Source organism: Capricornis sumatraensis, chromosome 10 (genome assembly GCF_032405125.1).
Source record: "Capricornis sumatraensis isolate serow.1 chromosome 10, serow.2, whole genome shotgun sequence".
Classification (NCBI taxonomy): domain Eukaryota; kingdom Metazoa; phylum Chordata; class Mammalia; order Artiodactyla; family Bovidae; genus Capricornis; species Capricornis sumatraensis.
This window is the reverse complement of record NC_091078.1, coordinates 17,880,791-17,895,112: the sequence shown is the minus strand read 5'-3', so window position 1 is coordinate 17,895,112 and position 14,322 is coordinate 17,880,791. Positions and strand designations below refer to the sequence as shown.

General features: G+C 53.4%; 1 protein-coding gene across 1 annotated transcript in view; it reads left to right on the top strand.

Annotated features, from left to right (window-relative positions):
* SLC29A3 (solute carrier family 29 member 3) overlaps window positions 1–14,322 on the top strand; it is a 42,875-nt gene that overhangs the window by 15,977 nt on the left and 12,576 nt on the right. The window contains exon 3 of the mRNA XM_068982318.1: window positions 9,571–9,653. Within this exon, the coding sequence (XP_068838419.1) occupies window positions 9,571–9,653 (83 nt within the window). The remainder of the gene's footprint in view (window positions 1–9,570; window positions 9,654–14,322) is intronic.

Genomic DNA, 14,322 nt, shown 5'->3' with positions numbered 1-14,322 from the left:
TGCCGTGAGGGCCTTTGGAGGGGGGCTTGCCTTGAGGGCCTTTGGAGGGGGGCTTGCCTTGAGGGCCTTTGGAGGGGGGCTTGCCTTGAGGGCCTTTGGAGGGGGGCTTGCCGTGAGGGCCTTTGGAGGGGGGCTTGCCTTGAGGGCCTTTGGAGGGGGGCTTGCCTTGAGGGTCTGTGGTTGGGGAGGGTGGAGCTTGGGCTCAGGTAGGATGGCCAGCTGGCAGTGGAAAGTATTCTGGAGGCAGAAACTGATGCATGTGTGGGGCTGTCGTGGCCGGGGAACGGGCAGGGCTGTAGCGCAGCAGGGAGGAAACAAGGCCCCTCCAGTGGCAGAGAGAGCAGGACAGGAGGCCAGGGAGCTGGCCCATGAGTCCAGGTTGGGGGGTTCCTGTTCCTGTGGCTGCCTCACGACCCAGGAGGCGTGGAACAAGCAGGAGTTTCATCCTCAGGGTTCTAGAGGCTAGAAGTCAAAATCAAGGGGCCAGCAGGACCATGCTGCCCCTCTCCCTGCCCCCTCCCCCCGACAAAGACTCTGGAAGAATCTTGCCTCTTCCAGGTTTCAGGACTCGCAGTCAGCCTTGAACCTCCTTGGCCTCTGGCAGCACTGCTCTGGTCTCGGCCTCTGCGTTCCCTGGGCGCCCTCCCTGTGTGTCTGTCCAGGCACCCTCTCCTTCTTGGAAGGACACTGGTCCTTAGATTTAGGGCTCACTCTTATCCAGTATAAGCTCATCTTAACTAATTATATTTCTATAAAACCCTGTTTCTAAATCAGGTCACCTCTGAGGTTCTGTGAAAGTGAAAATCGCTCAGTCTTACTGGCCCCATGGACTATATAGTCCATGGAATTCTCCAGGCCAGAATACTGGAGTGGGTAGCCTTTCCCTTCTCCAGGGGATCTTCGCATCCCAGGGATCGAACCCAGGTCTCCCGCATTGTAGGCGAATTCTTTACCAGCTGAGCCACAAAGGAAACCTTGCGGTTCTGGGTTACTGTGAATCTGGGGGGACACTTTTCAGCCCATTATAGGGGTGGCATGTGTGTCAGGAGCCCATGGGCTGAGAACAGGCCTTGGATGTGGGTGGACTGCAAAGGGGACCCTTTCTGTAGAGCCATCCAGGAGTGATAAGGAGTTCAGACTGAGGGCAGAGGCTGCTTTTTTAGGGAGCTTGGAGTGAAAAGAAGGAGGGGCCTAGTAGCTGGGGACAGTGAAGTCAAAGAGGTGTTTTTTTTTTTTCTTAGCCCAAAGGAGACCTGAGTGGGCATGTTAGGCAGGAGAGAAGGAGGAAGCGGCAGCGCAGGAGAGAGCAAATGCAGACGAGGATGCTGAGGCTTCGCGGAGAAGTCTCCCAGAAGCCGGCTCTGGTGGAGGAAGGGCACCTTCTTGCCCCAGAGAGCTTTACACAGAAGGGAGGAAAGGCAGAGAGGCTCCTTCCAGAAAACCTCAGGAACTTTGCTTATTATCCTCTGGCAGGAATTCCAAAGTAGCTGTGCAAAAAGATCGCAGTCTGGGAAGGCCTTCTAAGCTATAAAAGAGCAAGAGCGATAGTAACCCCAGGGACTCTGGGCCTGGAAACTGCCAGCCTTGAGGCCAGCTCAGGCCAAGCATCACGGCTGATGTGAGAACAGCGTGCAAGGGTTTCATGGGGACTTCTTTCCTCTGAGTGGCTGGGTCATCTTTCCGGACCTCACCTGTTGACCCCAGCTTTGTTGTGCCCTTGGGTCCCTGGTATCCCATCACACCTAGGTGGATTTGCGCTTCTGTTTCTCTCACCTGTCTGACCTTAGAAACAGGCACTGCCCCTCCCGCCCTGCCCAGCCAGCCCTCCCTGTTCATTCAGGCCTTGGGCCACAAACCCCTTAGCTTTCTGAGGCCAGTGCCCCAAACAGGGGCCTTAGAACGTGCAGACAGAACGCCACCTGAATCTTTGTGGGGATACCGGCCCTCTGCTCCATTCTTGGCCTGCCGAGGAACCCCACCCAATGCCGGGGTGAGGGTGCCTCCCCAGCAGCATCTGGGACACAGAGCTTGGCTCTGCACTGTCCAAAGGCAGCAAGTTTGCAACGGCAAGCTATTCTTGGCTCTAGCCTGCTCACTGCTGCTAATTTCATGCCCCTGTGATCCAGGTAATGCTTTGCTGCCTCAAGCTGCCACCCCCAGGCTTGAATCGCTTTTTCTCGCCCCGCAGGAGCCCAGCTGCCTCTGCCACGCTGTTGAGGTGGGGGCCACGCAAAGCTGCCTCTCGGAAGCCACTGGGTGGCCAGCCCAAACTAGTCGGCCGCGGCTTGTGACTAATTTGCCGCACTTATTTCAAAGTGCCCTAATGGCTTTCGGGGAGAGGAGGCTTACCCGGAGCCTGCCAGAGATAAACAGGCTCATTTTGGGGCCTCCCTGCCCGAAGAAACCTCTTTACCTGGACTCTGAGCTCGGAATTAAATTCTTCCAGAAGAGATGCTTAGCACGGAGCCTCTCAGCATGGCAGAGGGAAGGAAGTGTTCCCATCGTAAAATGGGCCTCACATCTGGCCAGCTGGCTCGGGTGGAGTTTTAGATTGTGTTTTTAGAGCATCTCTCCCCATTCCTGGTGTTCACAAGCTGGGCCAGAGTGTCACAGATAAAAACGGGTTTCCTCATCTCCATCACAAGTGGATCGATGCCCTGCACCCTGACCACAGGGCAGCTCCACACCACCCTGGCACCTGGGGGTCGCTGATACCCTGGTGCGCCCCTGGTGGCTCTGTCCAGAGCCTGGCTTTTGGTCCCCAACCCCACCTGTCCTGGGGCGTCCTGCTGGGGGTTGCATGGTCAGGAGAGAAGCTGGAAGCCTGCCCGGTGCTTCCCAACTATAATGTCCTCCTTCACATGGTTTGTTCTCATCAGCAGACTGTGTCCATCCATCTTGGTGGCTGACAGAAGTGAGGGCTTTTCTCTTAATCTTTTTTTTTTTTTTTTCCTTTTTGATGCTATTCAGATCCACAGGCCTGAGGAAATGCCCATGGGAATGGATGGTGGGGTTTAAGGAAAAGAGATAGTTAGCAAGCAGAGGGGAAAAATCAAGCCCGTCATTTGCTGGCTGGGGCAGAGGGAAGATGTCACCCTGAGGAAATCTTTGACCCGTGGGCTGAGCCCTGCTCACTGCAGGGAAGCCGTGTGCACTGCCAGTCACGGCCTCTGGGCAGCCAGTGGCCCGCTGCAGTCCCAGCGATGGTCTTTGGGTTGGTGCAACTGTGAGGCAGGCAGCCCCAGCTACATGGCTTTTAGATTTGAGGAGTGATGATAATGATCTCCCATCCCCGCCCTGCCCTGCGTCCTGCCACCTCACTCCCCAAGTGTGCCCCTCTGTGCCATTCATCCACCTGTTAGCCTCAAGCTTCTTATCTGTAAAATGGGAGCAATCCCAGCTCTTACAGGCTGAATTAAGAGCAAATGGACTGGGGTCTGTGCAGGTCATGTGAAAGCAGTTTTGTTCAAATGTCAATAACCTGGTGCTCTGCAGGGGCTCTGTGTCCATTGGGTCACCTGAAAGTGAAAGTGAAAGGCGCTCAGTCGTGTCCGACTCATGACCCCATGGACTGTACAGTCCATGGAATTCTCCAGGCCAGAATACTGGAGTGGGGAGCCTTTCTCTTCTCCAGGGGATCTTCCCAACCCAGGGATCGAACCCAGGTTTCCTGCATTGCAGACAGATTCTTTACCAGCTGAGCCACCAGGGAAGCCCAGGAATACTGGAGTGGGCAGCCTTTCCCTTCTCCAGTGGATATTCCCGACCCAGGAATCTAACCGGGGGCCTCCTTCATTACAGGTGGATTCTTTGGCAACTGAGCCTTGAGGGAAGCCCATTGGGTTACCTGGCAGGTGCCAAAGAGGACTTTTGATGTTACCTTTGCCAGAGGCCAAGCCTGAGGTAATTGCAGAGTGCAGGGAAGATACTGGAGGGCAAGGGGATTCAATTAGACCTTCAAGGAGCAGAAGTTTTCTTCCTGTTCCTCAGAGCTGGGCTTACCTCACGCTGGGTTGGAGAATTCAGAATGATGGGGCTGCTCTCTCTCCTTAGCAGCCCCAGGGGCGGGGCCGGTGCCCTGGCTGCACTCCTGCCTCTCTGCCCCGTGGATTGAATGGACCACTCGTGCCTTCCTGCCTCAGCCCGGTAGATTCCTGTGGCTGCTGAGGGAAGCCAGCCTCAGGGTAGTCTGTTCTGACAGATGAGCCGGGGTTAGAGTCCTAAGTGCCGAAGACGTGTCCGTTCCTGTCTTCACACGTGTTCTCCTGCCTATTGGAATGCCACTTCTTTCTTCCAGCACCCACCCCCTTCCCATATCTGTCTGGCAAACGTCCCCCATCTTTCAGGCTGCACTCCAAGATGGCCTCCTGTGGGAAGTCCCCCTAAACTCCCTCCTTCCCTCCCCACCCCTTGGATCCATTGTTCTACAGCTGTGGGATTGTACCCAACTACATGCTTCCTAAGGGCATCAGCCACCCTATCTCTTCTATTTTATATGCCAAACCACCTGCCTGGTGTTGGGCACACACGGGCTTGCCGCATCTTCAGTAAACCAGGGAGTGGGTAGAACATGAGGGGATGCTGATCCAGATGGAAGTGGTCACCCAGCCAGGCTCAGGGCTGTGGGGTTATCAGCCTCTGGGTCTCCCACCTGCAATTACATCAGGCCCAAACTGACCCCTTGGTTTTCCATGAGCTGTATAAACAAGGCTGCCATGTTGCACAGCTCTGAGGAGCTCTGTTCATTTCACCGCCCACACGACTGTTGCCCCCTGGGGTTGTGCAGTGCCATTGCCCTGGAGGGATGGTCTTCTCATTGCCCCACTCCTCTGTCACTGGAGTCCTTGGGGCCTTTGGGCTCATCTCTGGAGATGGAGGCTGCAACCTTGTTGCCAGGCGCCTCGTGGGACAAATAACAACAAGGAGTCGGTCCCAAGTGGAGGTGAACTATATGACACGAATTATCTCCAAGCATTGCATTACTCAAAAATCACCCTATAGAATGGAGATTTCAGATTGCTTTGGAGAGGGCAGTGCTGTTACCATTTTAACTGCAATGTGTTTGAACCGGTGTTCGGCTGTCTTCATATTTCCTTGAGTAAAATAGGAGAAGGTAACCTCAACAGGCCTTGGAAACAAATGAGACGAACCCAGGAAGGGAGCACCAGCTGCGAGTCTGCAGTGTGTAGTCGAGAACTGAACACAGGGCCTTCGCTGTTGGATGTTTCTTAGAAAGGAGCCTGAGGCTGCATCTTCTGTGCCATACTCTGTTGGGGAGTGCTGTCCTAGGGAAGTAAGAGTGAGGAAAAGGGAAGTGAGGCAGGGATGGAGGGGAGCAGATACAGGCTGTGGTATCACTGCACTGGCCACAGCTTTGCGACCAAAACACAGCTGCTTGCTCTGGCACATGGGGTGTCTCCTGAGGAGCCACGTGGAGCCACCACATTTCAGAACAGATGTTAGGCCTGAGAAGGAACGGCAAGCAGTGTGTCTCTGGTCTCCTTCCTGTCTCCCGCCTCTCATTGGTTGAAACCTACCTTGTGGGTGGGGCTTCCTCCACCCTTCTGAGAGGGTCGCCTGGCCCCTCCCACAGCCACCCAGGGAGCAAGAGCCTCGGCAGGCGCAGCCTGGGCAGTGCACAGGTGCAGGGGTCTCTCCTTGGCAGCTGGCTCCCCTGCTGGTGGAGCAGTGGCCGTGGCTTCATGACTATGTGGGGCCAGACAGAGAAGCAGATGGCCTGAGGGGGAGGCAAGACGAGCAGACCTGGGGTGGTGCAGAAGCCAAGTCCAGTTCCTTGAAATCAGTGCACGCTGCTTGCAAAAATGATCCTAATTCCAGCAAAGGATTTGGAGAGGAAAGGCTTGGGGGACTGATGTGGTCAGCCAGCATAACCTTTGTTCCCCTCGTGGGCGGGTGCATCGGTCCTCATGTCTGGCAAGGAGTTGAATGAAATCACGGTCAGCTGTCTCTGCTTTCATCAGGAACTGAATTTAAATAGCTATAGGAAGGCTGCAGCATTCAGAAAAACCCCAGTTACTAGGAACTTGGCTATCCCACACCCTCACTAATTAGGAATCTATTGCTATGGAAGAAAACACTCCAAACTTAGTGGCTTACGATGGCACATGTTTATTATCTCACAGTATCTGTAGACCAGGGGTCTGGGCATAACCTATCCCTGTCCTCCCCTCAGGGTCTCACACGGCTGCAGTTAAGGGGTTGGCCAGGGCTGCAGTCTTACTGGAGACTCGACTGGAGAAGGATCAGTTTCGGCTTACTTGGGATGTTAGCAGAACTCAGTTCCTTGCAGTTGTTGGATTGAGAGCTTCAGTTTCTGCTGAGTGTTGGTCCGAAACCACAGTCAGCAACTAGGGGTCACCTGCAGTCTTTGCCACTTGGGATTCCTCAGCCTGGCCACCGGCCTCCCCCAAGCCATCATGGGAGGAATAAAGGAGCCCAGCAAGATGGCGCCACCGTCTCGTGAGACATAATCCCGTCCACACACTCATGCATACCCTTCACCTTTGCCATGCCCTCTTGGTTAGGAGCAAGTCCAGACAGGTCCCAGCTACACTCAGAAGAGGGCAAGATTCAAGGGCATGAACACAGGAGGCTGAGATCACAGGGGACATCCTAACAACCTGCCCACCACATCTCATTTTGTTAGAACTCCACTTAGAGGCAAAAGCAACAATTAATTAAGTAAAACCCACCACGTTTATATCAGGAATTAAGTGTGGGGAAAAAAGAAAGAAACAAAGCTCTTTGGGATGTATTGAGTCCACTTTATCACCAACCACAGCTTCCCAATCTGATCCAGGAGAAAGATGGCACATGGTCAAGTCCATTCTTCCCCTGCCTCATCACCTACCCCCACCTGCCTCATCACCTACCCCCACCTGCCTCATCACCTACCCCCACCTGCCTCATCACCTACCCCCACTGCCCGGCCACATGCTGTTTGTAAGGCAGAGAAATGGGCTCGATCAGCAGAAAGGGAGTCCTAGCCTTACCCACTTGTCAGTATTTTAAAAGCTTTCCAACACTAAAAGGAACTTTTCCTGCTTAAATGTCAACAAGCCAGAACAATAACGTAGAAAATCGCCATTCCTAAATTGTTCAGGGAACCTGAGCCTGCTTGATAAAACAAAGACAGCTTCTGCATCCCACGTGATGGCCATTCATAGACTTGTCACAGAATGAGCAGCCACTGACGGAAAGCTGTCATCTGGAGCTCAGATTTGGGGCCATCCTGGCCCCCACCTGCAGCCATCTTTTCCTTGGGGCCTTTTTCCATTGCTTCTGCCCGCCCAGCGCCTGCCTGGCCTCACGTACACCCAGCCACTGTGTCAAGACGTAATTGACTGAGTGCCTCGGACCAGTCCAGGCTCTACTGAGCCCATCAGGGCAGGAACAATGAGGTAGCTCCTCAAAGGAGGAAGGCTATTTCTGAGGCTCATGGTTGATGGACCGCACTAGCTGTGATTATCATTTTAATTGCAAGGCCACCACCACCTTATATTCAGGGTGCAGATTTCAGAGACCACAAAGCACTCCGCAGGCTTAAAAAAGGGACCATGGCAACGGTCTGTGCTTCAGACTAAAAGAGGCCCTTTATGACATCTTTCTTTCCTGGCCTCCATATTGCAACCAGAATCTCCCAGAAAGGAAAGAGCTCCCCCTCCATTTTAAGATCTGACACAAATCCTACCTCCTCTGGGATCTTTTCCCCAAACCCTTATTCATTCCTGTTCTCTCCAGGACTCAGGCCCCTCATCCCACTCCCCTACCTGGAACTCCCTTAGAACACATCACCCCTACCACAGATTTGACAATGACAACAATAACCAAAAAACCCCCATAGAATTCTGACAGCTCTTCCTATGGTGTTTTGAGACATTAAAAAACCTCCCACTCTATCTTATACTCTCCATGGGACACCCTGTTCTTAACAGGGAAGGAGCTGTCTTAAATTCTGTAGAGATCCCTGTTACTGGGGCTCTTTGTGCATTGGCAAGATTTTTGCACACATTGTTCTTTGCACTTGGCACATTTGTATTCAAAATATTTCCCCAGTTAAGTTCAGTGTTGTAAGCTTTCCAGAGTACTCACAACATTTTCATATTTTCGGGTAAAAAAGAACATCATTTGTATAAAGCCCTTGTACTTGCACACAGTAGGCTTCATTCATGTAAGCTGTTTTCATGGCTTAGAACTGTCAGCTCAAAAAGTGCACAGCGTGAGAGTTGCAAGTTAAATTTTATTTGGGGGCAAAATGAGGACTGTAGTTCAGGAGACAGCACCTCAGATAGCTCTGAGAAACTGCTCCAGAGAGGCAGGGAGTGGGGAGGTGAGCACATATGTGATTTTGGTAGAGGGAGAGTACATGCAACCAACATATATTTTGCAGATTTCTGCTAGTCACGAGGATCAGTCATCACCATGAAGGATTTTAGTGCTTTTCTACGTATGAGGAGATACAAGAATTGGGCTCATGAAACCTGTTCTGCCAGTCCCCTGAGCACAGAGTTCCTCATTTTTTCTCTCCACCCTGAACGCCTTTCAGGGGGTGTTGAAAATCAGCAGCTGCAGCAGCACGTGATTTAATTCTTATAGAGGTAGATGGCAAGTGCCAATTCGTAATTGACAGAACCCATCATCATTACTGATCTGGGGTTCACTATTTGACATAAAAGCACCAAAGCCAAGATATATCATCCCATTCCAGTGTTTTGGTTTTTTGTTCAACGGGTATATTGAAGGATAAGGTATACTCAGGTAAAGCCACCCTAATGAGTGGACAGTCCCCTGCGTTTTGAACAATGCATACAGTTGCTACTTAGCTTCTTCAGTTGTAAGTTCCAGCACGTCATACTCAGAAATTCTTCATCCTGTCTGTGGTCCCGTGCACTCTTTGTCTACACTACTGTTGAGCTACTTCCAGGAAAATGCCCCTTTTGCTCATCCTGGCCAGTTTAGAAGCCACTTCCCAAAATGACTGTGATCTCGGGGTACAGCTCTATTGAAGGAGCAAATCCACAGCCAGAACAGAGTTGCTCTGCAGGGATCAGGGCCCTGTGTATTGCTAAGAGTACTCACTTGGTTGCAGGAATGTGAGACCGTGCATGAATCATAATTAACCCACTTGGATAACTCCAAAATTTGACAATGAGCAAAGATGTCTGAGAGGACAAAATTTTTTATTTTTTATTTTTTGTCAGCATACTTCGAGTCCTGTCTCCACCACCTCATCCATGAGGGGTGGGAATAGGTGGGATGGATGGGAGCATGGACTGCAGAACATTAGGGCAGGGACAATGTCCTACCCTTCCTTATGTCCCCATCACTTAGCACAGCTCAAGCTGGTGTCTGTCAAGTGACCGAGTGAGTGGTCTTAGGTGAGAGATGGAAGAGACCATCGTGTCTCAGGGTGGACTTAGCCATCACTCGTAGGTGTCTGAAGTTATAGGGAGAAGCACCCCCAAGAGGATCCCCGACCCTGCTCTCAGGTGGGGCCCCTCCCCTGCACCCCAGGTGACCTCAGCGATCCCCTCTCTTCTCTGCTTGCAGAACTACTTTGAGAGCTACCTGGCCGTTGCCTCCACTGTGCCTTCCGTGCTGTGCCTCGCGCTGAACTTCCTGCTTGTCAACAGGTAGGCCACTTTCCTTCCTCTCCCAGGCCCCCGACCTTCTCCTGCAGCCTACCCACTCTCCCTTGGTCTACAGCTGCCTGAACTGTGACCACCAAAGTAGGAGGCAAGCAGTTCAGACTCCTTCACAGACTGAGAGTCAGACCGGTTACCTGGGCCCTGCCCCAGAATGCGCAGTCTGGGGGCAGTGGGGTCAGCTGCCTGTCTGCAGCTGCCTGGGCTGCAGGGAGGCCATGGATGGTGGGCAGGACCCAGGGAGCAAGGCTTGTGGAGGCTGGTCTTCCAAGCCTTTCTGAGAGCAGTAGGAAGTTAGGAGACTGGGGACTTCCCTGGCAGTCCAGTAGTTGGGACTCCACAGTTGCACAGCAGGGGCACAGGTTCCATCCCTGGTCTGGGGAACTGAGATCCTGTATGGCTCATGGAGTGGCCAAAAAAAAAAAATATCTGAGCTGGAAGTTAGCCTGTCAGCTCACCAGCCCAGCTCTTCTATATGGAATAGGGTCACCTGTGCTCAGTGCGGAGCTGGCAACAGCAGTTCATGAGGCGAGCAGTCACAGGGGGTTACGGGGTGACCTCTGACACTGCATCCGTGAAGGGTGGGATGCACCGTGGAAGAAAGTATGGTTTAGGGGACAGCCCTTCAAACCCACTGTGTGACTGGTGCCGTCCCTTCTCCATTTAGGTTTACAGGGGTAACAGCCTGAGTTGCTTTGCCCCCATTTCTCCTAAGCTATCATTGTCTGATAATGGTGGCTATGTGATGATTCAGAAACCTGGGCATCTCTCAGGCACAGCCTACTGAAACCTTTGGTCCCTAGTGGGAAACTTGTTTTACCCAACTCTGCTCAGTTTGTAGTTGACTCCTTGGATCTCTGCTCGAACAGGATTCTAAAGCAGGTTTGGCCTCAGGGAGTGTGCTGTGATTGATTAGTGATGTCTGTTCTGAGTCCATGAGGAGGGAGGGCAGCGCAAGTGCCTCAGGTGTGCTAAGCCTGAACAGACCAGTCTTTCCAAACATGAGGTTATTCCGATGATCTATTGTTGCATAAAAATGATCCCGAAACAGAGAGGCTAACAGCACTCTCAGTAATCGGTGTCTCTCGCGGTCCTGGGAGTCCACAGGCTCAGCTGGCAGCTCTGGCTGGCCATCTCTCATGCGGGACAGCTCTTTCTCTGTCCCTCCCCTTGGTCTCTTGTAGGTTGGCCTCAGGTAGTAGGACTTTTCATATTGTAGCTGAAGAGCAGCTGCTCCTACAGAGCAAGGCAGAAGCTGCTTGGTTTTGGTACCCTGCCCTCTGCAGTGACATACTGTCCGTTCTGCCAGGGCAGTCACCAAGCTCACTCAGTTTCAAGGGGACATAGACTCCATCTTTCAACGGAAGGAATCTCAGTGAATTTGCGCGGCTCTTAAAACCAAAGTGCAGGCTGGACAAGCGAGAGGGAGGATGGTCTCAGGCAGCCTAGGGGCTGAATGCCAGCTGCCCCCGCCCCGCCTGCCTCCTTGCACCTGCCCAGCACACAGGGCTATGATCAGTGTCCCAGTAGGGGGAACACAAGCCTCCAGGGACCCTCCCCAGGAGGAGTCAGGGAATGGGCTAGGAGTAGGGCTGAGTGGGGACCCTAAGGGGAGAGCTGGGTTCCTGACAGAGACTCAGAAGAGAAGGCATGAGAAAAGGAAGGGCATGTAAGAGGAAGACGATGAGGAAGAGGTGACCGAGCCATGGCGGGGGGTAGTCCCTTGGCCTCTCACTGCCCTCTCCCCTTTCCAGGCCCCTCTCGTGATCCTCTGTGCAAAGTGGAAGTCAGGAGATGTGTGCCCAGGCCCACAGGGCCAGGAGCCGGTAGCCTGAGCTGACGTCTTACCCAGCACTGCCCCCCCTGAGGTCATGAGGCCCAGCAGGCAGCAGCCGGCCAGGACCTGGGGTCAGCAGTGGCAGGCCAGGTTCAGCCTCAGGGCCCAGGGCGGATCATCTCTAATCCTCACAGTTAGTAGTCTGAGCACAATCCTTGGCAGCATTCGCTCCTTTAATCCTGGCAGTGGCCTAGAGCAGCACTTATTCCCCTGTTTTATTGATGGGAAAACAGGCTGACAGAGGTGACCTGCCCAAGGTCATGCAGCCATTAAGAGGTTGAGGCAGGACTGGAACTGGGACCCTTCTCCCCCCACATCTGGACTTGGAACCTCTGGGCCTCCTGTCTCCTAGCTCTCTAGCTTTGCCTGCCCCCTCCCTGCACCCAGAGACACATCTCAGACCCTGTAAGTGAGGGCCCATTTCTGCCCTGGCTTCGAGATGCTGGAGGGAAAGAAGTGGTGAAGAAAGTCTGCATCTGTCTGCAGTGGGGACTGTGGGCCGTCCAGGTAGCTGCCCTCCTGAAGATGGCTGGGAGCTGAGCTCCCAGAGCCAGCTCCTAGACCCATCCTCCAGAAGGGTCTGGTCCACTGCAGGGCCTGCCCCGGCCCTTTCCTGGCTGCAGGAGGGGGTGAGAGCACTGTGGGGAACGCTCCAGCCTCTGTCTGTTTCTGGACTGTGGAAAGATGGTTTGGAGCTAAGCTGTTTTTTATTTAATGTGTGAGATTGAAATGTCTCCTTTTCTTCCCTCCTGGAGAACCCTGGCTTTCTCTAACTGGCTCATCCATAATCGCCAAGTGTTTTATTATGTAAAATCTGTAGCATCATAAATACTTATGAGGAGGATTTACATTTTGGAGACTTAAGAAGAAATCAGTCCCCTGGGGTCCTGAGCCCTCACGAGCAAGGGGAGGGGGGGTGGAGCTGGCAGCTTGGGTACAGCTGGTGATCCTCTCCAAGAATGTCACATCAGTGTGGCCAGCCACACAGTCCTGGGACTGGAGCTCTCACCTCAGACAGCCCCTGTCCCAGAGCAGAGCCACCAACCCCAGGCTGCGCTTGTCTAGACTTTCCCTCATGCCTTCCGGTGTCCCCAGCCCCTGGGCCACCGTCCAGGTGGAAGGAGCAGAGAGTCAGGCAGCATGTCCCTGTTAGTGGATGCGGGGTGGGCTTGCACAGGGCACATTTCATGAAGCTTTACTAGCATCGAAAACAGCCCTAAGCAAGATCCCTGAGGGCTTGGAGCCCCTGCAGGGATGCTCCTGCTGAGAATGGGTCCTGAGCTGATAATTAGGAGGAGGAGACCTGTGCAGGTGAGGGGCAGGACGCATACGGGAGAGGTGGGAGAGTTGGGAGCTGCGTAGTGTTCTGCATTTAGTGTTTACCTCCTCACCTCCCGCTCTGTACCGCCCCTGCCCTGGGGGTGCCTGGCTAAGAAGTCCCCCAGCTCTCTCCAAAGCCACTGTCCTGTTCAAGCAATGATCTACCTTGTTGTGAAGACACAGGAAATGTTTCCGAGATGCCCACAGCGTTCCTGGGGTGGACTTTTTCTGTGTTGCTTCCACGAGGAGGTGGTGAGAGGCTGAGGCCATTCCCAAGGCTGGCTGAGGTTGCTGCTGCTGTTTCCAGCTGTCTCCCTGCCACACTGAGGGGGTCAAGAAGCAGGGACTGAAAGAGAGCTTGAGGCCCAGCGTGCACTGCTAGGCTCCTTGCTGGTCAATCTGCGGGTCCAGGAGGTGTTTACAAGTGCTGGCCAGGCCTGTGCCAGCCCCATGGGTGAGAACAAGGTCCTGTCCCTGTGGGGCTTCCCACTTCTGCTGTGCCTGCTTCTTGCCCCAAGGAACTGCTAAACTTTTGGGCTTTTGTCCTCAGTCTCTCTCTCCACTTGAATTTTTTCAGATTTAGAAGCATAAACTGGAAGAGACACGCATGTTATCTTGTCCCACCTCTTTTCAGGATGAGGAGACTGAGGCCCCGCGAGGTTAAACGTTTGCCTGAGGTCACACTGTGAACTGGTGGCAAAGTTTCAGGGCTCCCGTCTCTGGACTCAGGCTCTGTGCCCCTGTGGCTCTTATCTTTGAGTGTGCAGGGAAGCTCCCGCTGCTGGGATAAGGTGGGGGACATTGTGTGACAGGGGCTGCATCAGGAGTAAGGCCTGACTCCCAGTCTTCAGGGTATCTGGTGTGCATTTGAAATGAACGTTCTGGGTCCCCTGGAGTATAGGTGCTCACCCGATCGCCCACCAACTCCCGCCCAGGTCGAGGGCCCTGCAGATGCTAGGAAGATGTGTCTTAATGTGGAGTTTCTCAGAAACAGACCTTAGAACAAGGATTCAAGTGCAGGTAGTTCATTTGGGAGACTGTGGTAGGAGAAAGGGGGGGACCAGGAAGGCATGGCAGCCAATAAAGGATGCCTTGTCAAGCCAGCTCCCATGGTGGGTGACCGGTGGGTGACCGAGCTCGACCTGCCCCAGAATGCTGACAGCCAGTGTGGAGCACACACTCGAGGTGGGAGGGAGCGGGGGCAGGGGATTTATCCTCCCACTTTCCCATCATTGGTTGAAGGCAGCTCTTGGGAGGTGCTAAAAACCTAGACAGCATATTAAAAAGCAGGACATTACTCTGCCTACAAAGGTCCGTCTAGTCAAAGCTGTGGTTTTTCCACTAGTCATGTATGGATGTGAGAGCTGGACCATAAAGAAAGCTGAGCGCTGAAGAATTAATGCTTTTGAACTGTGGTGTTGGAGAAGACTCTTGAGGGCCCCTTGGTCAGCAAGGAGATCCAACCAGTCCATTCTAAAGGAAATCAGTCCTGAATATTCA